The sequence below is a fragment of the Anser cygnoides genome, chromosome 13, assembly GCF_040182565.1.
Source record: "Anser cygnoides isolate HZ-2024a breed goose chromosome 13, Taihu_goose_T2T_genome, whole genome shotgun sequence".
Lineage (NCBI taxonomy): Eukaryota > Metazoa > Chordata > Aves > Anseriformes > Anatidae > Anser > Anser cygnoides.
In genome coordinates, this window is record NC_089885.1 from 2,957,011 (window position 1) to 2,980,335 (window position 23,325).

The 23,325-nt window shown below is 39.7% G+C and overlaps 1 protein-coding gene across 9 annotated transcripts in view; it reads left to right on the forward strand.

Moving 5' to 3' along the window:
• VBP1 (VHL binding protein 1) overlaps window positions 1-23,325 on the forward strand; it is a 39,311-nt gene that overhangs the window by 9,548 nt on the left and 6,438 nt on the right. Inside the window, exons 6-22 of one of the 9 annotated variants that reach the window (XM_048070723.2) lie at window positions 82-193; window positions 1,322-1,428; window positions 1,973-2,020; window positions 6,393-6,478; window positions 7,320-7,443; window positions 9,226-9,362; window positions 9,622-9,725; window positions 10,571-10,717; window positions 11,175-11,234; window positions 11,331-11,441; window positions 12,284-12,415; window positions 12,549-12,579; window positions 13,079-13,199; window positions 15,239-15,295; window positions 15,630-15,737; window positions 16,279-16,333; window positions 16,498-20,616. In XM_048070723.2, coding sequence (XP_047926680.1) covers window positions 82-193; window positions 1,322-1,428; window positions 1,973-2,020; window positions 6,393-6,478; window positions 7,320-7,443; window positions 9,226-9,362; window positions 9,622-9,725; window positions 10,571-10,717; window positions 11,175-11,234; window positions 11,331-11,441; window positions 12,284-12,415; window positions 12,549-12,579; window positions 13,079-13,199; window positions 15,239-15,295; window positions 15,630-15,737; window positions 16,279-16,293 — 1,500 coding nt within the window. In that variant the 3' untranslated portion in view covers window positions 16,294-16,333; window positions 16,498-20,616. Of the gene's footprint in view, window positions 1-81; window positions 194-1,321; window positions 1,429-1,972; window positions 2,021-6,392; window positions 6,479-7,319; window positions 7,444-9,225; window positions 9,363-9,621; window positions 9,726-10,570; window positions 10,718-11,174; window positions 11,235-11,330; window positions 11,442-12,283; window positions 12,416-12,548; window positions 12,580-13,078; window positions 13,200-15,238; window positions 15,296-15,629; window positions 15,738-16,278; window positions 20,617-22,411; window positions 22,569-23,325 lie in introns of those variants that run through there. The other 8 variants (XM_048070722.2, XM_013185113.3, XM_067004891.1 and 5 more) reach the window with 8 other exon arrangements.

The following is a 23,325-nucleotide window of genomic DNA, read 5'->3' on the forward strand; positions in this document are numbered from 1 at the left end:
TGTTAGGTAACAGTCACTCATTTTGAAGTGCAAGTTTATTTCATTAAACACTAATTTATTTTCTTATTGCTTTCTACACAGGCAAATCCAAATGAACTAACAAATGGTGTTATAAATGCTGCCTTTATGCTCCTCTTTAAAGATTCCATTAGACTTTTTGCAGCATACAATGAGGGGATAATTAATCTTTTAGGTATGTGGAATTATTGTTGTTGTGAGGTTTTTGTTTTAGCTTTTGAAATTGTGTGCAAGTTGTTGAGAGAAATAACGTAGATCATTTCTGACTGTAATTAATAAACTGTGTCTCTGTTCTGATGAAATTAAGCATGTCTTAGTGTCACTGGCAACTGGTTTAGGCTTAAACATATGCTTTTACCTTGAACACAGCCTGAAACATAAATGGAAGTGAGAGTGTGACTGGTGAGACTAAAACAAAGATACCATAAATATGCAGTGTGTAGTACTTTTACAGTCCAATTGCTACAGGTTAGTGAGATACCTGGTTTGGTTTCCTTAAACTCTGATGTTTGGTCCGTGACAGTTAGCAAGCCTTGAGTGTTGAACACTCTTGAACGTTTAGTGCACTCACAACACAAATGACTTCTGTTTTCCCATACTTTGTATTTTGCCTGGTTACTTGTAGCTGGTACATGAATCTACATGAGCCTGGTACATGGCATCTACAGTGCTTTGCTCAAGAGTGACAAGCTATGAGGAAATTCTTATAACGACTATTCAAGCAAATTTCTGAATGAAAACATCATCTGATTGGTTTATTCTGTTAATTCAGTAATTTTTACTCAGTGAGATATCTGCAGGCGTTTAGGGCAAAACCACAAAAAGTGAAGGGTGTGGTTGCTATTGGCAGTTCAGTTTGATACATATACCACTTCAGTAGTCATTCTGATGGTTTTTGGCTATTGGGTTCACTTACAAATAGTAAAATATGTTAATACAGGGTCCAGAAATGTAACTATATACCAGGAATATGGTATCTACATGATTTCCTGCTAATAAGATGAATACCTTAGAATACTAGTGCAGATGCCTAATTAAACAATTGCAGTGATTTACTTTTGTGCTTGTAAAGCTTTGCATTATATTCTAAGGTACTGAATTTCAATAATAGCATTTTTCTATTAGCTGAGGATTTATTACAAAAGGTAACAGGTATTCATGTCACCTTTAAAACTTGGATAGCTTTGAGTTACTAGTATCTTCTCTCCCCAGAGCTTGTCTTAAACTTACACTTAGAATGCTGTGTCAGCTTTTTGCCAGGATGGGTGTTATCTTACAAGAGTGTTTTTATTTGCATCTTCAGAAAAATACTTTGATATGAAGAAGAACCAGTGTAAAGAAGGCTTGGATATTTACAAGAAATTTCTAGCCAGAATGACCAAATTGTCAGAATTCCTCAAAGTAGCAGAGGTAAATAATTCAACATGTGTGGGATGGCTAACTTTTAGCTATACGTACTGGTACAGTAGTCTGTATTCATAATCATGTAACATAACCTTCACTATGCAGGGAATTATTCTGCAGATTAGGTATTTTAAATTCTGTTCACTCACATTAACACGAAATGAGATTCTCAGGCATCTCTTTTAATAGCCAGACAACATATTAAAACTTCAAAAAGATTATTATAAATTTGATTAATGGTCTAGAATGAACTAAGTGTTAGTGTATTTACAGTACGCTCCTTTACAGTAACTGCTTAAAATGGAGTAGTTCCAGTAAGCAGTGTCAATATTTCTAATGCTTCCAATAAGCTTTTCTGCTGCGAGATGCAGAGTAATGTGCTTGAGATTTCTAAGGTGTGATCTTAGCTAAGCTCATGCCAGTTCAGGAAGTAATTAAGAGCCATTTCAATGTGTTAGCCTCTGTGTAACACTCAGACCTCACAGATTTTATGTTTGTTGTCACAGCATGTAGTAACGTGCTTCTTTTTCTCCTTTTTTTGTAAACCTAGCAAGTTGGAATTGATCAGGGTGACATTCCAGATCTTACTCAGGTCAGTGTACGTATCATACTGATATAATCCAATTATTTTGTCCTCTGCGTTTTTTGAGATCGGTGTGTATCATAATAATTATCTTCAATGTGTTCTATTAGTCTCTGTTTATCTGAAGGAAGTATATATGCGTGTTTTCCCATGGATCAAATGCGCTCAGCATTTTTACTTTGCAGCTGTTAAGACTTCTTTTGATTAAAACAAAACTCGGGGAAAAGCTCTTTTAGGAACTTTTGTTTTTTGTGTTACGACAAAGGACTAATTGGCTTATAAGCTACAGACACCTTGGCATGTCCTGAGGGAAACTATCCATTTCACTGTAACTTTAGGTATTCCAACACTTAAAGATTACAGATAGCTCATGCAGTCATGAGTTGTTTTTTTATTTTGTTTTTTTACAGCTGCGAAGTCTAAATAGATTCGATGTTTCTATACTAGCTCTTAATGTTGTCTTCAGTATTACCCAGTAGTATGAGGAACTTGCAAGCACGCTGAAAACTTAGTCTAAAAAGTGGAATGCAGGCCAACACATTTCACTGAGGATAAATTTGAGGGGCAGAGAAGAGGTGAGAAAGGTGGTTTGATGTGGCGAGTGGGAACTGCTGAGCATCTGCAGAAGTACACAGTTATTCTTTACAAGTTCCTTCAGTTCATAGGAATACTGTACTTCTAACCTGGGAGCAGCCCAGTAGGACTAGGGTTTTTGGTGTTCTTTCTGTGGTGTAGCATAACCTGACAGGAGACTCAGACAATGCTCTGGAGTGCCATTGAGGCCTACAGTACTCAAGGTGTTGGATTGGAGTCAGTGTGAAACAGTTAAAAAGCTAACATGTAAATTTTGGTGAATTGTCCTACCTAATCCTACACTAACTTCATGAAATTTAATTTAGTGGGTTAATCAAACTCTTGTGAAGATTTTCTTGAACTTCATTCAGTGTCTTTTTAATATGAAAATCAAATCTAAACCACAAACTTGCATTGTTGATTTTTTTCACTACTGATGAAGGTCAGACGTCCCCCTCAAGTTGTACACGTACAAATCTCTAGTACTTGCTCCCAGCAGTAATATTAACCTTTTTAAGAACTTTTAGGCCTTTGCAGTAGGAAAGAAATATGATTGTAACCAGCAAGATAAGGGCAAGTAGTGAATGAAGACAAGCATCATGTTTTCCATTGCAGTTTGATTTTAGCATCTTACTCTCTTCTGATCAGTACTGCATGTTCAGCTGGTCTGTAGTATGTCATGAAATGACACCTGCGTTTCAGGTGGTACTTCAGGACGTTGGCTTGTACACTGGGTTTGTGTACTCTCATTTGCCCAGTTAATTGAATATAAGATTCTTCAAAGCATTGGGGGGGGGGGAATGATTTACCAAGAATAGGGTACTTAACTGCGTTTTGCTGCTCCTTGTTACTAAAATTTCTAGTGAGCAAAACCTGTTATAGTTACTGCTGAAACATCTTTTTTTCTAATAGCCGAGCTACCTTGTTATAAGTTCGCTTAAATATTTAAGGCAACTGTCTGAAATGTGGTGGTGGGTGTCGGCATCTTGTATGTTGTCAATTTCAGCGCCATTGTCAGTTAAACATTCCAATTCCATTCTGTAGTAAATTTCAGGACATTTAATAGAGTTATAACTGTACATCAGTTTAGTGCCACGTTAAAACGACTTGCTGAAATCTCTTAATGGTGGGCTTTCACAAAAATAGCAGTTTTCAGTGTGCTTGTGGCACTGAGTTCTGACAGGATCGTGGACAGTAGATAGTAACAGTAGTCTTCTGTTTTTTTCAGGTCTTCCATATTTAATTTTTTTTTTCCAAAGTACTTAGATGTTTAGATTTCTGGTGTATATTCTGTTCTGGGATGTGCATGTTTCAGTGTTTCTTTAAGCTGCTCCTGGGAACAATTGATTTCTCTTTAGGCAGAATTGAGGAAGAAAAAAAATGTGTAGCAGCAGTATTAATAAATTTCTCATGTTCACACTACTGCTGCTTTTGCCAGTTTCTATAGAGAAAATATCTTCCCTTGTAGTTGCCCTGTTTCATAATGTTGTTGTGTATTTTCTGTTTATAGCTGTTACTGTATTTCATAAATGCAACCCAGTCACTTTCATCTGCATGGATGTTAGTCTGGCAGATGTCTTTGGGTGGAGGGAAGTAGTCTGAGTCATAAAGTGCAAATTTTTTCGAGTGATAATATCTGTATTAGCCCAGACACTTCTTCTGACACAAAACGATTAAGTTCTGTTCACTTTAAAAATAAATAAATAAAAATCTGTAATGCTCTGCTGGATGTCTGCAGCAAAGAGAAAGTTCAGAGAAAGCTACTGCTTTGTTTTGTTGGGTTTTATGGTGGAGGAGGGGATCAGTTAGAGGGTCTAAAACAAAGCAGAAAAGTGTGGAATATGCTTTTTCCACACTGGTAGGTTTTAGCATTACCTTGAAGAAAAATGCAGACCAGGAAAAACTTACTGGAGTTAGTGTTAGTAGCAGAGGACTGTATTCTGTATACCTAAATGTGTCGTGTAATACCTTTTACAAAACTGGTGTTTTTGGTAGGAAAATGGTGTGGTTCTTTTTTGGTCCCTAATATCTTTCTAGAAAGGTATTTCAACAAAATTGTTACCTCTTGGGGTTAGTTGTCTTAGCTGGGATGCTGAATTTATTCATGACCAGTTACTGAGGTACCTACACTGTCTTAACTTGCTCTTTCTGTAAACAGAGCTACATATCAACTTGGGCCTTAACTTTAAAGCAGGATTTTTTTTTATAGGATTATTCTAATTGTTCTTCTTTGCATCTCTTGTGGCTTGACTCAGTTTTTATGGAATGTGGGAAGTCAGATTGTGTTCAGTATTGCAGAGGGGAACTTGCCAAAGGCTTGTCTGATTGTTTTTCACTCTCCAGGAAGTATATCGGTCTAGCTTTTGGTATGGAAGGGCTAGTGCGAGCAAGCTTGTTTGCTGGTATGTTTTTCTTTCTTCCAGATAATTCCATCATATTTATTTTACCCACTGCAAGTTGGTAAGTGGCAAGAAAGGCTTAAAGCCTCTGAAAACCCTGCCAGCTGAGTTGGCAAGTAGCTTAAAACTTTGGAGGTCTGTTCCCTTCGTCTGAACCTGCTGTAGGATTTAAGGCACTCGGTCTGTGAAGCATGGGCTGTGTAGTTAAAAAGCCATGAGAGCAACGTGGCTGGAACAGCAAGGCACTGAACTCTTCCAGCAGTGCCAGCCGAAGCATTTTGCTTTCTGGAAGATTTTTCATAGCATGATTTCTAAGATACCCTACTTCCTGCTAAGACTCTAATTAAGATCGGTTCAAATTCTGTGTGAGCTGTGAAGAGGTTTCCTTTAGCATGTAAGAAACGTTTCTGTAGTAAATTCAAGTATATAGTGGAAAGGAAACATGTTGTGATTGGCACTCTTTTTTCCTTGCTTTCTGTAGGAATGAAAGCACTTCGGCTGTGGTTCAGTCTTTATATTTTAAGCTTGCTCTTTTCTTGTTGCCTGTCAGTTACATATTTGTCCTGGCTATTGAAAGATGTCATCACTGTTCTCAAGTCTTCATAAGCTCATGAGCAGTGTTCACTTAACTCATTTAGATGTCCGAAGTTTCACCTTGTGTTTAGTGTGGCATTCTAATACCTGGCTTGCTGCTGGGTTCAAGTGGAGGGAAGTCTGGTTTTAGGAATCTTCATTTCTTTAAACACGTTGCTTAAAAACTTCTCATAGGTAACGCATTTGGGGGCATGGGATCTGTAACTTTGATGTAATGTTGTTAGTTTCTAATTAGGCTGCCAAAGGCTTTGGAGAAATGGGGTTGGTTTATTGTATAATGGTGTGTTGGATAGATATTGTCTGTGGTGATATTGGTGGGATAAGGTTGAGCTTGATTGTTTTTTTTTAATCCAGCTTAACATCCTGTGTTAACATCTAATGCAAGCCTTTGTGAATGTTTGATTCAATAGAAGTGATTGGCTTTTTGTTGTGACGAGGGAGGGGATCAGTGATGCACAGGGCTTCATTTCTGCAAGTTTACAGAATTACTGCTGAATGAGCTATGACTACTGGATAAATCTTAACATATTGGATTAATCTTAACTTAGCAAATACTGTCGCTAAAACCAAGAGTCCAGTGTGTGCACACAGAAGCAGACCTGCTCTGAGAGGATCCTTGCTTTGTGTCTCTGGCGCCACTCCTTTTAAAGAACCACAACTGACTGGATAGAATTCTGGCATGCAGGTTGACAGCAGTACCCAAAGGCACAGTTAGTGATGTGGGGTTTTTGTTTGTTTTTTATTTGATGGGGAAGATGACCTGTGTACTGAGCAATGAGGTCCTGTCTAGAAGCAGTGGTTTATGAATACTCTAATTTTAGGCACCCAGCAGCTTGCTTGAAGCACTGGAGCAGCATTTGGCTTCTCTGGAGGGAAAGAAAATAAAAGAAGTCTCCGCTGCCAGCAGGTGAGCACCAAATGAAGGGCAACAATGCCTCTTCTTAGGATTTGTCATAATCTTATTAAGAATTTTTGGGATTCAATCACTTGGGATTGTCCTCTTGAATTTAATTCACTTCCAAATGTGTTTTCTTAGAAGCGTAAATGATGCATCTAGTAATATTCTGATTGCTTTGTCACATTTGATATTTAGATATATATTTCTCTGTGTCTGACAGGTATTTACTGTTCTGTAATAATCCATTGAGCTGAGACCTTGTATAGTATTCTTTGTTCCTCTTGTTTGAAGTCCTGTGGCTTAAAAGACTTGTACAGTATTGGGGGGTTAAGTTTTCTTTTTTTTTTTTTTTACCCAAGATAGGCTGGTATTTGTCTTTATTGTCAGCTGTTTACCTCTGAGACCGTGAATCTCTCTTAACCTGCTTATGAAAGTTCTTCAGTCCCTTCTCATAACTACTGAATTAGCTAAGATGCTCTGTGCTGACAGGAGTTGTTAACCTTTCTGTCAGGAAAGGTATCCATGTATGTGAACAATACTTCCAATTGAAGAGGGTGAAATCCTGTGTATCCATGGCACATCTGTGGCACCAAAGGGCATAGCTTAGTGATGGGACTCAGGAGGTCAGGTTGACGCTTGAACTTGACAGTCTTGAAGATCTTTTCCAACTTAAATGATTCTGATTCTTCATCAAACCCCCTCAGTATTAGGGTGTCTGCTTTTCTGCACCCAAGAGTAAGGTAAGAAAAGACCAGGGCGGGAGGAAATAACATACAATTTGGTATTTAAACTATGTGATGTATACCTGACTGGTTTTCTTAATAAAATGTTATTACTTTTTTTTTTTTAGAGCTAGTGCCTTATCCAGTGCTGTTTCCACACTTTCCAACACAGGAATGTCATTTAGCAGGATGGATGAGAAAGAAAAGCAGCAGGCATTGGAGGAGGAACAAGCTAGACTGCAGGCACTTAAGGTACTGTGTGTGTATATATATTTTTAAAGTTTATATTCCAAGATGTTTTTCACTGGATAAGAATGAAAAATGGGATTGGCTTAAAATGTTCTGTGGTGGGAGGACTGTCATCTCAGTGGCCAAGCTTCTGTAGGATGCAGGTGTGATGGCTGCCAGTAATATGGTGACCCCTCTAAGGAACGTGATCTGAATAGCAGATAGCTAAAGTAGATCAATTAAAGAACAATCTCTTGTAAGGAAGAGTATATCTCAAGGATTCATGACACGAGTGTAGAACAGCTCTAGGTTCTGTCTCAACAGCTGAACATTCAACATTGCTGTTGTAAGACTGATTATTGGTAGGAGGGAATTATTTTTCCCTATGATGTATGGAACATTGCTGTAGTGTGATTCTTCAGTACTGTTACTCATAATGAAAATATTTGCTATAGTGCTGTCTGAATTTAGCTGCTTTTTCTTATAATTCTATCTTGCACCATTTGAAAGTATTTATGAGTATTTAGGTATAATTAATGGACTTTGAACAATAATGCATGAAAGAGAACTGGTGTGTTCTCTTTTGGTTCCTTAATGCACTTCATTTTGCTTGCTCATACCTGTTGAATTGCCCACTTAGTAAAATCCTTTCCTTAAGATCTGAATCCTGGTCCTTCAGGTACTTTTAAGCTGTTTATCACTGTTTACTGAGAAGATGCATAATACAATCTCCAACAAGACATGATGATTCTCTCTTGAAAGCTGAGTCTGTAGTTCTGTTGTGTTCCAAGCTGCGCACAAATGGGGCAGTTGACAATTTTCCTTGTGTTGCTTTCGTATCGTTAGAGACACGTAAGCAATGAAGCATCTCTACTCTTACCATCAGAAGGCCATGCTGTGAGACCTTTCAAACTATTTGGAGTGTGAAAGTAAACTTTGGTAGTAGTTCAGAGTTGAGCTTTACCCCTGGAGTTACAGAAGTCTAGTGAAGTGTCTCCACTTTTCTCACTGTATGTAAGGCATACTTTTCAAATCCATGTGATAGAAGTTCTTCGCTATAAGATTGCTGCCAGCTGCTGAACTGCTTAACTTGAAAACCTCTGCAAGTGTTGTGGTGCTGCTGTTTCTTTTTTTCTCCTTGGGGGTTCTATCAGGTGTATCCTATCTTTCCTGCTTCTCCTGTAACAGGAGTTGTAGCTGTTGTAAGTGACAAATAAAATTGGGGAATTTCAGTTGGGTTGGGGGCGAACTTGCAAGCTAACTCAGCTTCTTCCACTTGCCTAATGTAAGTGGTATAAAAAAGACACCTCTGCTTTGACACGTGCTGTGTAAGTGCAGTGAGCACGTCTAAAAGCAACAAGGGATGTGACCTGAAACTAATAGCATAAACTAGTAAAAGAAAAATCTAGTTTAAAAGCAACACCACATAGGTGATATTAGGATGCACACTGTCACTTTAACTTTTGAGAATCTGGATTAGATTATAAGGGATCTTTTAGAACAGAGGTCCATTGACCTGTCTCTCTTACTATGAAGGTAGCCTAAAATGTGTAACTTTAGTGTGTTCTGCTTCTAGACAGTTATAGGTACCAAGGTGGGACTTGAGGCTTTCCAAACTCTCTTTCTGTAGCCTATTAAGGCTATGTTAAAACAAGTACTCCTATCTTTAACTTGGATTGGCTTTCAATTTTCAGTACTTTAAAGAAGAATAGTGTTTTTTTTAAAGACTGTGCTTAAAATAGCCTTTTGGAAAAGGTCTGAAGGGTTGATAACACTAAACTTCAAACTGTATATCTTATCTTTCAGGAGCAGCGATTAAGAGAGATTTCTGTAGTATCAAATTCCACTTCCACATCAGCATCCCCAAGCACCTTATCAGGAAAAAGTGTGAATACCACTGTAGCTGTTGACCTCTTTGCAGTACCAGCACCCACAACAAATAGGTGAGAGGTAACTTCTTGTATTGTCTTGGCAGTTTGCAATCAGTTGTGAAGTGTTGACTCTAGATATTTCAGAAGTAATTCTGAAGAATAACTTCTTGCTGTCCTGGTGGACTCACTGGATTCTTGTTATCGTTTGATAAATGCTACAAAACAAAAGTAATTGGGGGGGGGAAGATGCGATTGGTATGAATTTGTGTATGACACAAGGATATGATGCATATTATATAATCTTCATTTTTCTCTCTGTGTTCATTTTCAGCATGCCCAATCTGTCTAGTGATCTTTTTGATCTTCAGCCTGCCTTTGTTCCAACTGTACAGAGTACCCCAGCTATATCAACTTCAGTAAGCAGTGCGTGGGGAGGTAAGCTGAGAAGGATGAGTTGGCTAAATGATGGGTGAATTCTTCCAATGCAGAAATGAAATACAAGTTCATAGTTAATTGAATCTACCTCTTAAACCTTGATTATTTTGCGCCCAAACATTTCTAATCTTGATAGAATATAAAGACATTTGACAGTCTGACAGAGGTGTCAAGAGAGAAGTTACTTTCTAATATTTAGCAAGAGCAACAATGTGTAGTATATGGAATGAAGGAGCTATTCAGTAAAGGGGATAGGTGGAAGAAATGTAACTAAATCAAAGTTCAAAAACTTTGAAATGTAAATTAAGTAGGTTTACTTGAAAAGGTGCTGAACTACTATCTTCTTTCCATTAAGCTGTTACTTAATACATTCTTCATTAAAAGGATGTTGGTGACTTCAGGGTCCTTCTAACAAAGCTGTCATTCCCAGTTTCTTGGGCACAGCTTTCTTTATACCCTCACTTCTTCCAAAGAATTATCAGGAGACATGTCAAATGTCTTGAACACTGAAATAAGACAATGGAAGTCTTGGTATTTCAATAGGTGGAATTGATACCTTAAAAGTGTTATGCTCCCAAAGCCAAAGGTGGAGCAACTGATTTTTTTGGTAGATAACTGTACTGTCCTTCTCCCCCTTCCACCCAATGGCACTACTGAAATTATATTAAGTTAAGAGAACTGTTAATGCTTTTATCTGAAACTGAGAGTTCTTATCTTAAGTGGTCTGATTAGTGTGTGGGAAATTTACGGTTTGTTTTTTATCTAGAGATTCTCACATGCAGTCATTTCAGTCTGTCTTCTCTGTTTGTACTCTGTATTCTTTCCTTTACTTCTGCATCTGAAAGGTCCTTTCTCGTCTTCAAATGGTTGTGTTGGTTCTCCACCTCATCTGGACATCTTTGACATGAAGCCAGTTGAAGAAGCTGTAAAATCTACCGCCCCTTTCATCAATTCTGCCTTTTCCTCCAAACACACAGTGGAACTGTTTAGTGGTAAAAAACGAACAAAAACCCAACCATATTATTTCTTTGCAACTGAAGATAATAATACTAATAAACTGGGTTGTGCAGCCTTCTTGTGTTTGGACCAATCTTTAATTTTTGTTAACAAGTGAAAATGATGCATTAATTCCAGCTGTAGTAGACAACATGTGGTTTCTTAAAGTTTTATTTCTAAAGTTGAAAAAACTCATTATCTTGTTCAACTTCCCCAACCTAAACATTCAAAGACTTGCATATTTGCTGGAATTCCTGCTGATTTCTTTTGAAGTGCAACCTCCTTTTTCTTTTGTAGTGGGGAACATAAGAGAGATTTTAACATCAAATTTGCTGGATAAAACCCCTTTTTATTCCTAAATATTCTTAAATTTTAACTGCAGACCTAATTTGGGGGTCCTTTCTTTCTTTTTCTCTCTGAAGCTGACTTTATTTTCTTCTCTCTTTCACAAAGATGACTTCAGTGGTCATAAATCTACATATGCTTCTGTGTATCATCCTCTGCCTGTTGATGGTAACTTGCTTTTTTAAAAAATAACTTTCTGTTTTTACTATAGTGAGTGCTATTATTTCTTGGGTGTATTTGATTTACCCTAAATTTCTTTTTCAGGTTTTCCTCTTCAGTCAGCTCCTCCAAGTACAACCCCTTCAACAATTAATGTGGACTTTGATGCTGTTTTTGGAGGAAAATCTACAGCACCAGAGTATAGGACTACAAGTGGTAAAAACTAGTTTATGACTAATTCATACCCTACAGGCAACAGTTGTTTAACAGTTTTGTATAATTGCTCTTGCAATGCAGAACTTAATAGCTTAATCCATTTGTAAGCTGACTGTAGGGCTGATGAGATAACAGGCAATCAGTTGAATTGTAGTTATTTAAAATTAGCTCTGACTTATCTCCTGCTGTGTACTAACTGTTTCCTCTCTCTTTTGGGGGGATAATTTTTGAATGCGGCCCACTGGATATCTCTTAACGGGTAAGCTTATGGTAATCTGTTTTCAGTGCTTATGACTTCAGTGTTTTGTATTAATACATGATAATGAGTTCCTTCTAACTTCACTGAGAGGCATTGTACTTACAGAAATGCAAAACTACTTGTGTGCATGCTTTGCTTTAAGAGTAACTTGAGTTACGATCTTTCTCTTGGTTGGCTCTATTTTGTCCCAAAGTCCTTATAAACGTATAGCAAAGGAACACTTGTATGCATTCAAGATGCCTGCAGTATCGTGAAATTACTGCTAGTAGCTACTAGAACACTTTGAAATTATCTTTAACAAATTTTGTTCTGGAATTTTAGGGGAGTTTCTGCTTAATTTTAAAATAACAGCAGTTACTGCTGAAGTAAAACTGAAGACTCTACTAGAGTGGCAGATCAGTATTCTATAAAAAAATAAGTGGTTAAGCTCTACTTCTGCCTAAGTCTTAGACAATTCCAGCATGTTGAACCTCCATGTATGAATACTCAAGCTGCTTAGTGTTTGTCTCTCTAGTTTGTGGATGTCTTTTTATTAAATTTGATGCAACTTCTCTTAAGAGTTGGTTTTATGTTCTTTGTTTAGCTTTTAACATTCTAGATGATGTATTGCAACCCACAGTACCACTACAAAGTCAAAAAGCCCCTTCAACGAACCAGCAAAGTGGAAAAATTTTGGCAAATGACCTCGATTCTTCTCTTGCTAATCTAGTGGGAAGTAAGTGTGAAGCTTTTAGATTTATTTTCCCACTTGTTACTGAAACCAACCAACCAAAAGCTCCCCTCTACTATAAAACAAACAAACAAAAAACATTGGGGTTTATATATCTGTTTCTTTCCCACCCTCACAGATCTTGGCTTTGGAGGAACTCCATCCAAAAAGTAAGTGCATTTGTGTATTTATAACATTCTGACATGACTGCTGCTAGTCAGTAGCACAGTTTACCAGCACTGACATGGCAACAGTCTCTGTTCTACAAAGTAATCTGCTACCAAGAACAGCATTGAAACAGTGAGTCTGTGGTCAGTCACCATAACAGTCGGCCTTTAAGATTTGAAATAATTTAATTAGTCTTGCAATTGCTCTATATTTAAGTCTTTGAGGCACCATAAAAGATCTTGCAATTATATAAAACTCTAGTGAGCATTGCACTTTACAGTCCGGTAATGATAGTAAGATTGCTTGCATATCTCTGTTGCAATGGGTATAGTATAAAGTCTGGGGATTCTGTTTAATGTTACAAGTAGTTACTGAAATCCTGAGTGGTTCTACTACCCATAGCTTTCAGATGCCCCCAGGCTTTAAGGCATGTGTTCGTTATGTTTTTGTTACTGTATCTGTTGGCTCTGCGTGAAAATTAATACCACAGTTTCCTTTTAGATCAGATATGCAGTGGACCCAGCCTACTGAGAAAAAACTTACTGGTGGAACAAACTGGCAAGCAAAAACAAGCACATCAACCACGTGGAACCCTACTCCCCTACCCACTATGCCACATATGGTAATTTCTGTACCGCTGAAATTGCACTTTATTCTATCAAATGTCTTTTCCCTGCATAATTTAATTTAAAAAGAACAGCAAAGGCTGTTTAGGACAAGATTGGGGGTGGGGGAGGAACGTTTGCGGGATCACTTCTCAAACTGAGCAAGGCAGAGGTTTTAGTGTATTTTATTTCCTTGCAGTGTCAATATTGTCTGTTTAAAAAAAAAAAAAAACTTGAGAGGGAAGCTTTTTACTTGAGACCTTTAGAACTGCTTGAGCTTTTGCTGTACCAGAATGACCCCAAGACAAACAAAATAAGTGGTGTGTGTGTCTGAGACATTTCCACCCCACCCATGTGCATGCAAGAATGCTAAGAACATATAAAGGGGAAAAAAAAACCACCAATGTTCATTCTGTTTTTTGCAATACTGTTTCAGTTTTGTTATATGAAATAGTATTGCACCCTAGCAAGGCACCTCAGTTATTAGTTCAAGCAGCACTTTGGATTTCTAAATATGCTTAACAGCAACTTCATCTCATTTCTAACACAATACAAAACACTGAGTGGAAGCTTTATAGAGTTATTTCAGTGAAGGACTTTCAATTCTTGGAGGGCTGTTTTTAGGCAGATGAATTTTCCTATGCTTTTAAGACGCTTTCCTGGTGTTTTTCATACAAATGTAGTTTGTATTTGTATGAGTACTTCTGAAATATTATAGCTGCCTTGGAGGGAAGTAGATTGTTCATCTCAGTTATATATAACATACAACAGTTGTACATATAACTATATGTTATATGTAACTATATGTACAACTGCCATGTGTTATATGTAACTGTTATATGTAACTGACATATTTACTATGAGTTTTAGACTGCTGACTTGTTTGTTTCCCATGAGAATAGATTTGTCTGTAGTGCCTTTTTTCCTCAGCTTATGAGAGTCTGCTCACTCAAAATTCACACTGTTGAATAGACTATGAAATCCATTATTGAACTCAAAAGAAACCTGACAGTTCAGGTGAAAGAATGTCGGTTGTATAGTGCTTACATGTGAGGCTTCTGAGACCATAAAGACTTTTTGTTCTCTATTGATGCTCCAGCACATTAAGTTAGAGTGCTGATACATTTTTATTTCTAAAAGATAAATGACACCTTAGTAAATATGGAACACTGGGTTTGGGTTGTGTGATTTTTTTAGTTCATGTTTTCATGCCTAATGCTGTTTGGTCTTAGGCATTTGAATGCTTTGTGCCAGGTACTTGTTCACACACTTGCTTGGAATTCCAGCAATGTAGGACGCAAAGAACTAGCTCAGCTATGAACACCCTTGAAAATCAGTGCCCAAACATTGGAAAGGTCCAAGTATGCTAGTTTGATCTGTGGCATTCAGAGTAGTAACCCTCAAGTTCATGTATAGTCTGTATAATCTTTCATAGTGAAGTCCTTTAACTCTCATTTCTAATATGATTAGTACTAGTTAATAACATACGGCACTATGAAATGCATATAACACTGTCTATGAACATAACCTGATTTAAGAAATATATATTATCAGCTTAAGATGTTCACTACTTTTTTTTTTTCATATTGTGATATGTTGTAGACATCAGAAACTAGTATGTGAGTAGTGTCTGGCTGCAATATACTTAGATCTGGCTAAATTTAGTAAAAGTTCTATTTTTGCTGTAGGTCTTATTAGTGATAGCCTCCTAAGCTGAGAGCCTATCCAGTTTAACAGTCGCTATCACTTATGTTACTGTCCTTGCACTTCCCTCCCTCCTCCCCCTAATGATTTTAATTAGTGAGATGAGCATAGTTAGTCAGTCATGTTATGAGACTTGAATCCATCCCTTGGTTAGAATTTCCAGTTTGAATACCTCCTTAAGTAATTTTCTGTCCTTACTCCTTTTGCTGTGCCAGAATGGAGTACATTATCCTGGATATGTAAGTCCATTTCTTGTAAATGTTGGTTATATTAACTATATGAAAAATGTTTTGTGTATATTACTAGTATGTACGAGCTTATCTAAAATACATAATGATTTTCTTGATCGAAGGTACCTGCTCCTATCACCTACCCAGTGACCACACCTCAAGTGCCTGTATATGGAATGGTAAGAATTGTGACAGTCTGATGTTCTTGAAAACCTAGATGTCTACTCTTGCCGGCTCATGGCAGGCATTATTGTTTGAATTGTCCTGCAACTTGTGTGTTGTTTTGCAACATCAGCAGCGTGTGAAATCGGATTTTTCACTGTGTGTTGGAAGAAATTAGTTTAAACTTCATACAGAAAGCTTTTTTAAAAAAATCTGTGCTATGTATGTTTGCATCTACCCAATTATTTTCTGTTATACTTACAATGCAATAAGAGAGCTTCTAGAATTTGAATTTTATAGAACTGTTTTGTGGGTTGGTTGTTGTATGTTTTTGTTTTGTTTTTCTCTCAGGTACCTTCTCAGATTGGAGCTGCTCCTTTGATGGCACCCCAGTCAATGATATATACGCAGCCTGGTCTAAGGCCAACGAATCCTTTTGCACCTGTCTCTGGAACTCAGGTGAACTGTTCTTTTTAATGAAAGATCACATTGAAACTTCAATCTTAGCAAAAGCAACTAAATACCTCATGAAGGGCTACTAATATATTTCTGCATCTGAAAGGGGGAGGCTCTCAGTCAGGGGCAACAGCTTTTGCTGGTGAGGAAGCAAATTCAGACAGTAAGGGCATGCAAGTGCAGGAAGTAAGGAAGAAACTAAAAATCTGAAATTGAGTGGCTAGATTTTCACTGTGTCGCAATTAAGAAAATGAGAATGATGAAGGCACGTAGACTTCCTATGGTATTAGCTAGATACTTCCTTTAGTCATGATTGGAATACGATGAAAGCTTTCTGAAGGATTGGGCGGTGGTGGAAAAAAAAGGAATGGAGAAGGGATCATTGAAGCTGAAGAAATTGTCATCCAAATATGTTGGTTTTAATGTTCTTTGGGACTTCTTGAGGTGCCAAAACCCAGCTTGCAAGTAACAAGGCATACAAATAAATTCATAGTGAAACCATGTGCTAAGGAAGTGGCATTAACATGTAATCCCTGTTTCACAGATACAGTTCATGTAGAGCTGCCAAAGCCACAAGATGTGAGAACAACCAAATACTGGTAAAAAAAGAAAGACTGAATTTCATTCTTTTCATGATGTATTCCTGAACAGGGCAACCGTTTCTCCCCTGTATAATGTAATATTATTTTGAATTGCAGTGCTTTAGAGATTCTTGTTTATAACAGTCACTGCTGTGTGAAATTGTGTGTTCACTGATTTCTAGATTGCTCAGCAGAAAACTCTATTCTTTGAGGTTGACTTGGAAGGCACAAGCTGGATTCTTATCTTCAGAGCTGAGAAGAGGCTTACATGATTGCTCTGCAACCATGTTCATCAGTGGATTGCATTAGGAAGCTAACTGAGAATGTCCAATCTTTATTTTCTCCATGAATTCTGTGGCTGTTGTAACCAAGACACAACTCAAATGAGGTTGAGCAATAAAACTTTCATATGCTCTAATAAATACTCTGATAGAGTAATGCTTGCGTTATAAGGCCAATGTTGTGCAAAATCAGACAGCTCTTTCCGATTAGAATAGTTTATCGTAATTTGGAAACTTTATAATGTGGGTTTTAAATGCTGTGAATCAACAAGATATATACATGTTAAATATATATATAGAGAGAGTAAATTAATAAATTGCTCCATTGGGTTGTCAGCGTTACATTGCTAGTTGAAAGGGCCAGGCTCTGGTGTGGGCTGTTGTGGGGTAGGGGAACCAAGTGTGTTACAGAATAGCACGTGTAGCCTCCAACAGGTGACAGTAGGTGCACTTCCACTGAGCATCTTCTCTGCAGATGGCATCTCCTCTAGCTCAAGGAAGACCAGGTTTTGTTACAATGAACGTAGGTGCTCCCAATAGCAGCAAACGGGAGCAATTCAAAGATCTGTTTGCCAACTGCTAATGAGGTAAGAGATCCAATTTATTAAAAAAAAAACAACTTCAAAAAGAAGTCTGTTAGCTCCAAAAAAAAAAGGCAAACCTTGCCATAATGCTGACACTTCAGAACTGTCAACTACATTGAAATTGTCCCACTCTAGAGAATTGCTTGTGCTGCTTTTCTGAAACAAAAACCGAGTTGCAAATCATATAAAAGTAAGTATTTTTAAATGTGTAAATATGTGCAAACTTTTAAATACCTTTTTCTTTAATGCTGCAGTAATCTTTTTCTTCTATAGTATTTTCAAGATAGAAATGCTATATTAAGAAACGTGGGCTTCTGAAAGGAAAATCTTGTAAATGAACTAATTTCTGAAGTACGCTGTTGTTGATGGGTCAGATGTACACACTTCTGGCACATTCCGAGTATTAATAGCATTTCCCCAAAGCTTAGGTGGGCTATGAGATCACTAAATCTTGTAGTTCTCAACGTCCAGTAAAAAGTGATAGTATAAAAGAAAAAAGTGGCTAATAATAAGGATTAAACAGAATGGGGAGCAACCTTTCTTCCAGAGTTCTGTGGCAGAATACAGTGAAAACCTCTTCTGTAAGGTGAATTCTGTGAATGATAAAGCTGGGTTTTCAAAAAAAAAAAAAAAAGAATAGTTTTCTATTTTTACCATAAATGGACCTCCAGAGTAGCACATTTTTATCTGTAGATAGTAGGCTATGTAACTGCAGAAATCTCACTCTGACTGTAAATGCAGATAGTCCTGAACATCTTGTCAAACTGTCTTTTAGAGAATGTATGAAATGCAACGTTTTCTACATAGTGGGAACAAGCCTTCTCTTTGGACAGATTAAGCATTTAGAGTGCAAAAGTAGTATTTCTTAATGCTACAGAAGTGTTTTTGTCAAGTGAAACAGTGTAAAAATTAAAAATGATAAAAATAAACTTGGAATTTGTAGCCGCCAACTTCCTGGGAAACATGACATTGCAGGAATTTACAACAGACTCTGGATGCATATTGATTTAAAAGAATTTGGACTGGTTTAGCATGATTCAGTGTTCAAGTTGGAATTACAAAAGGGCTTTAAGCTTTAATCCGCCTTCCTTGGGTTGAACAATTGTATAATTTTAAGCCCATGTTCTTCAGTGCCTGTAGTTACCCTCTACATGATAAGGGAACAGATGCCATTTAGAATGGGTCATTGTGTTGAGGAGGCTGTTTAAGAAATTGTTAATTCCATCGATATATTCAGCATTGGAAAGTCGTGACTTCCAATTAAACCAGTAGTTCTAGTAATAAATATCTGGGCATTAATGACAGAGTGCTACAGCCAGGCAGTTTCTAGCACTGCAGCCTGCTAGATCTTTCTCATATTGAGTTGTGTAAGTAATGTTCAGTTACTTTAATAAAATACAAATAAATACCTGGCAAACAGTGTATATATTTGTTAGAAATTTTATTGCAGAGCACTCTGAATCTCTGGAAAGGACTTCACTCAGAAATTGATTTAGTACTAGCTATAGTTTGCACTATCTTCTGGTTTGCTCTGGATTTTTTTAATGGTTCTCAGTGTGCTTTCTTGTAGCAAAGCTGTCTGCTAGCAGTTTGTTTAGTATTGGAAAAGGGGAAACAGCCATAAAGTACATCCTAAAAACTCTGCTAAGCTACCTTTTCAGTCTTGTTCAGAATTATTGGTACAATAAAACAGTTACTTTGGATTTATTCTTAGGAAGAATAGGTTGCTTTACACACTTCTCTGCACAAAAGTGCAGTGCGCTGCTTTTTTATCAACCTCTTCTTTGCACTGTGTTGTAAGTAACAACATAGTTTGTACATTAGAAGTAAAAACAAAGACTTAGGGTGCTGTCAAGGCTTTTTTGGCTCTGAACTTGTTCTCCAAAAACACTCTGGAGACAAAGGTTGCTCTTGAGGGTAACTGTAATAGCCTGCAAGAGTGCGACTAGTGGTTGTGATGCGAGAACTCTGAAGAGAGATGTATATAAATGTGACTTTCCTTTTTGTTTTCTTCCAACTCCTTTGATCAGAATCCTGTTCTGAATGCTTCAGAAAGCAGTTAACTCAGCTGTCACTCCGTGTTTGTCTGAGCAAGGAGGAAGACTTTTGAAGTATGCTGTGTGCTTTGCATTATTGTGCTTTAGTGGGTCATGCGAGCCTGCCTGTTGGGACTTAGCGCTGCTGCAGGAAGGCTGTCTTTCGTGGGGTATACAGTAAGATAACTTTGGGGGGTGTTTGGAAAGGGTGATTGTGTTCGGCCTATTGGGCTTGAAAAGTGTACCTCTTTTTAAATAACTGGGGTTTTATAGTGTTCTTTAGATATAGTTTGACTTTGCCTCCAAGAAGTTACTGAATTCAACTTTTTAAATTTTGGACAAATTATGTACTAGAGAAATCTCAGTTCTGTGCACATAGTGGTGGAATACTTGTAGGTAAAAATTACAAATGAACTTTTTTAAATAAAAAATAAATAATAAAAAAAACTTCAGACTACAAGATTGAATACAGGGTGTATCTACATCTGTGGTTTTTTTCTGTGGCAGGGAGGGTGGGGATACAATTAGAATAGTAAGCACTGTGGATCGGTGCTGAATTTGTATATAAAAAGGAAAACTTCTGTTTTGGGTAGTTTGTATTGTAAGGACAACATCTAAAGGCACTGTATCAGTCATTTATTTCCATTTTAAAGATTATATTTTTGAGCAATGGAAGCTGTACATGTTATCATTTATACATTTACTGGTAGCTAGGAATATAGAAAAACTTGCTATTACTCTGAAGACATATTTGATTTGTCATTGGTATTTACTGCATCACTACTTTATGCAGATGGTTTGTTTAAAGAGATTGTAGTAACTTGTGCAGTTACAAGAATTGTACCATCAAATCTTTCAGTATATCTCCAACTTGTAACTTTGTGATTGAATTTAATCCTGTACCAAATGTTTGGCTGGAATTTCATCCTGGAGTAATGACAAAGTAGGTGCTGGAATAGATTCCCCACCCCTTACATTATTTATTTAATAGGTGTTGTTTTCTATGTTATGTTTTTCCCCATAACAGGTTTGTGCCTTTATTGGATATTTATTTTAAAAAGCTACTTCAATTTAGGCTTTTCAGGCTTTTTTTTTTTCAGATGTGTTCTTGTATTGGCTGTTCCTGTACATCAGTTCCTTCATTTTATCAGAGTACACAATGTGTGGGAAAAATACTATCCACAAACTGGAAGGGAAAAAAATTGAGGGTTTGTTCTATTGATTAATATTCTTTTTGTAAAAAGAAGCCTAAGCACAAGACCAGCTGTCTGGCTGTGTTGATATTTTAATCGTGGAACTTCACACTTTGTTAACACACAAACCATTGTTTTTTTAAGATTGTTGCTCATATCCAATCATTTGAAATGTTTTGAAAAATAAACTTTGGCACATGCAAGGCATGTATGTATGAGACTGTTCTTTAAAGTGTTTGTGGTCTCAGATTTAAGGCTTTCTGTAGTACCAATGGCAGACGATTATCCTGTTACTTTTTTGCACTTAGATTTAATGTGATATGTCTCACTCAAATCTTAACTACAGCAGTTTGCAAATTCATGCCAGTTTTCCTTTGAGAAGCTGTGACTGACTTTGTGCAGGGTCATGGGACTTGATCTGGAGGGGGGGAGTGCAGGGGAAGACACGGGGCTGCTTGTATCAAATGGTGAACCCAAGGGAGAATCTGTTCTCCACATCCAGGTGTCAAATCAGCTTTGGTCAGTGCAAAGTATTTGGTAGTCTCATAATTGTGTACCCTTGGTCACTGTCCTGCAGAGAGTAAGTGTTGTTTTCTTAGATTTGTTTGTTACCCTCAAATCCCGCATGAGCTGTGTGAACAGTCTCAAGATAAAAAAAAAAAAAAAAAGCATGACAACTTTTAATTGTGCAGTGTTTGTGTGCAACTGCCTGGGAGCCTTCTGTTGATTTAAAGCCCTGCTGTATGGAGCATTGTGGGTGCATGTTCTGTTTTTTTTTTTTTTTTTTAGAGGTGTTTTGGTTTTGTTTTAGCTTGCCCAAAGTTAGACTTACTGCCTAGCCAGTCAGCATTTCAGTGAGCACTGAGGGCCTGGAAGAGGCACGCAAACGAGCCCTGTCTTCTGCAGAGGTTTCTGTTTCCAAATTAGAGGCCTTGAAGCCCAGGACTTCTAATAGCTGCATTTTTTATTTATGTAGTTGTAGAGATGTGCTTTGTTCTGAGCTTGCGCTACGCAGCAGCTTGTTCTTGCTGTGTCACTGCCAGCCCAAGGCTTCCCCTTGCTGCTGAAGGACTTGGCCCTAGCACTCAGCTGTTAAGGGATGGGGCCAGCAGGCATTTGCTGCACAGCGGGTTGTGTTCCTGGGCATGTGGGCGTGAGCTGGGTTTGTGGAAGCTGCAGTGCTCCTTCCCAGTAATGATTGCACTAAACTGTAACCAATTTTAACTTTTGTAGTAATGAGCACATGATGAAAGGGGGTGGTAGAAATTTAAGTGTATAATAGCACAGCAACCATTTCCAAAGGAGTGGAAGTAAGGCTTACTGCTATTCGTGTTCCTTGTGGTTCTAATACACGAAGCTTCAGCTCCTCTCCAGGAGCAGCTGGGAGATGCAGCTCAGGTAACCCATGTCCTTGTAGGAACAGCGGGGCCCCTGTGCACAGCTGCAGTTGCGGAGGCTGGGGTGGGCTTTGGGGAGCTACGTGGGGGAGTTGTGGTGGTGGGAGCTGGAGCTTGCCGTAGGCCTCACTCACGCCTCGGCAGCAGCCTGCAGCTCCTGGCCTTTGCCTGCTCCAGATGGAGGTTTGGGCTGGGACAGCTGCTGGTGCACAGCAAGGGCAGCAACCTTTGTGTGCAGGTCACAGCGGCACTGCCTCCCTTTGGTGTGTTGCATTGTTGGTGTTATTACTTTTGTCCCCCTTTAACAAATGAAATGAAGACAAGTCACCAGGCCCTACTCCTTTCCTCTCTCCGGCTTCTGTTTCCAAGCTGGGAGCGGTGCTTTTGCTACGCCCTGCTCCCTAAGGGCTCCAGATCCAGGGGCAGCCCCCGCCCCCCAGCTCCTCCCGGAGGCGCCCACGCCGTTACTCCCCCCTCCCCTCCCTGAGCGGTCTCGCGGGCCCCGTTTTATGAATGGCGAGAGTGGCCCCGCCCCCTGCCGCAGCCCCGCCAATGAGCGCCGCGCAACCCCGCGCCCGCCCCGCCCCCCGCCGCCCCCTCCCCTCCTCACCCCGGCGCCGCCGTGATGACGTCGCTCCCCCTCCCCTCTCGCGGCGGCGCGCGCGCAGCGGCGGTTCCAAGATGGCGGCGGCCGGCGGCGAGGCGGCGGCAGCGGGGGGCGCGCGGCGCGGGCCCCTCGGCATCCCCGAGGCCGTCTTCGTGGTGAGCCGCGGCGCGGGGCTGTCGCGACAGGGGCCGAGTCGCCGGCCGAGGGAGCGATAGGCCGGGGGATGGCACTTCGGGGGGAGCCCCGCGGGGCCGGCGGCGTTGTTGCCGCGCGTACCGGCTGCGTGCGGCGACACCGAGCAGAACGGCGCCGCCGGGCCGTGCCCGCTGCGGGCCGGGGCGGGGCGGGCGGCCCCCGCCGCCTTCCCCGCGGGCTCCCGCAGCAGCGGGGCGGGTGCCGGCCGCGGTGCTGGGGCCGCCGCTCGGGAGCTGAGCGCACGGCCGCGGGAGGGTCCTGCCGCCCCGCGGGGAGCGCAGCTTGCGGCCGGCCTGGGCGTCTCCTTCCCGGGAGGACACCGCGGGGCCCCGCCGGGTCCCTGCTGAACCCCTCCGTGGTTTTACAGCGGGGTGCCGCGACCCCGGGGTGCGCTGCGCTGGGCCGAGGCCCCGCCGGGAGGAGCCGGGCCCCGGGCGTTGGTGCCAGGAGCGGGCAGGGACCAAGCGCTGCTTTTTCTTCCTGTCTCGGGTGATGTGCGCGGGCGGGATGGCTTCCGCAAGAGGGAGTTTCATTTCAGTATCCTCGGGCCTCGCGTTTACAACGTCCATCTAATCCCTGGGTTTTCAGCCAGAGCTTCGTTACAGGCCGTCGGGAGGTAGGGATGTTTCCTGCTCTCCTGCTGGTGCAACAGCTCGAGGCGTTCCTCAGGCAATTAGTCTGAAACGCGGTCTCGTGAGTCCCGACTTGCTGTTGTGC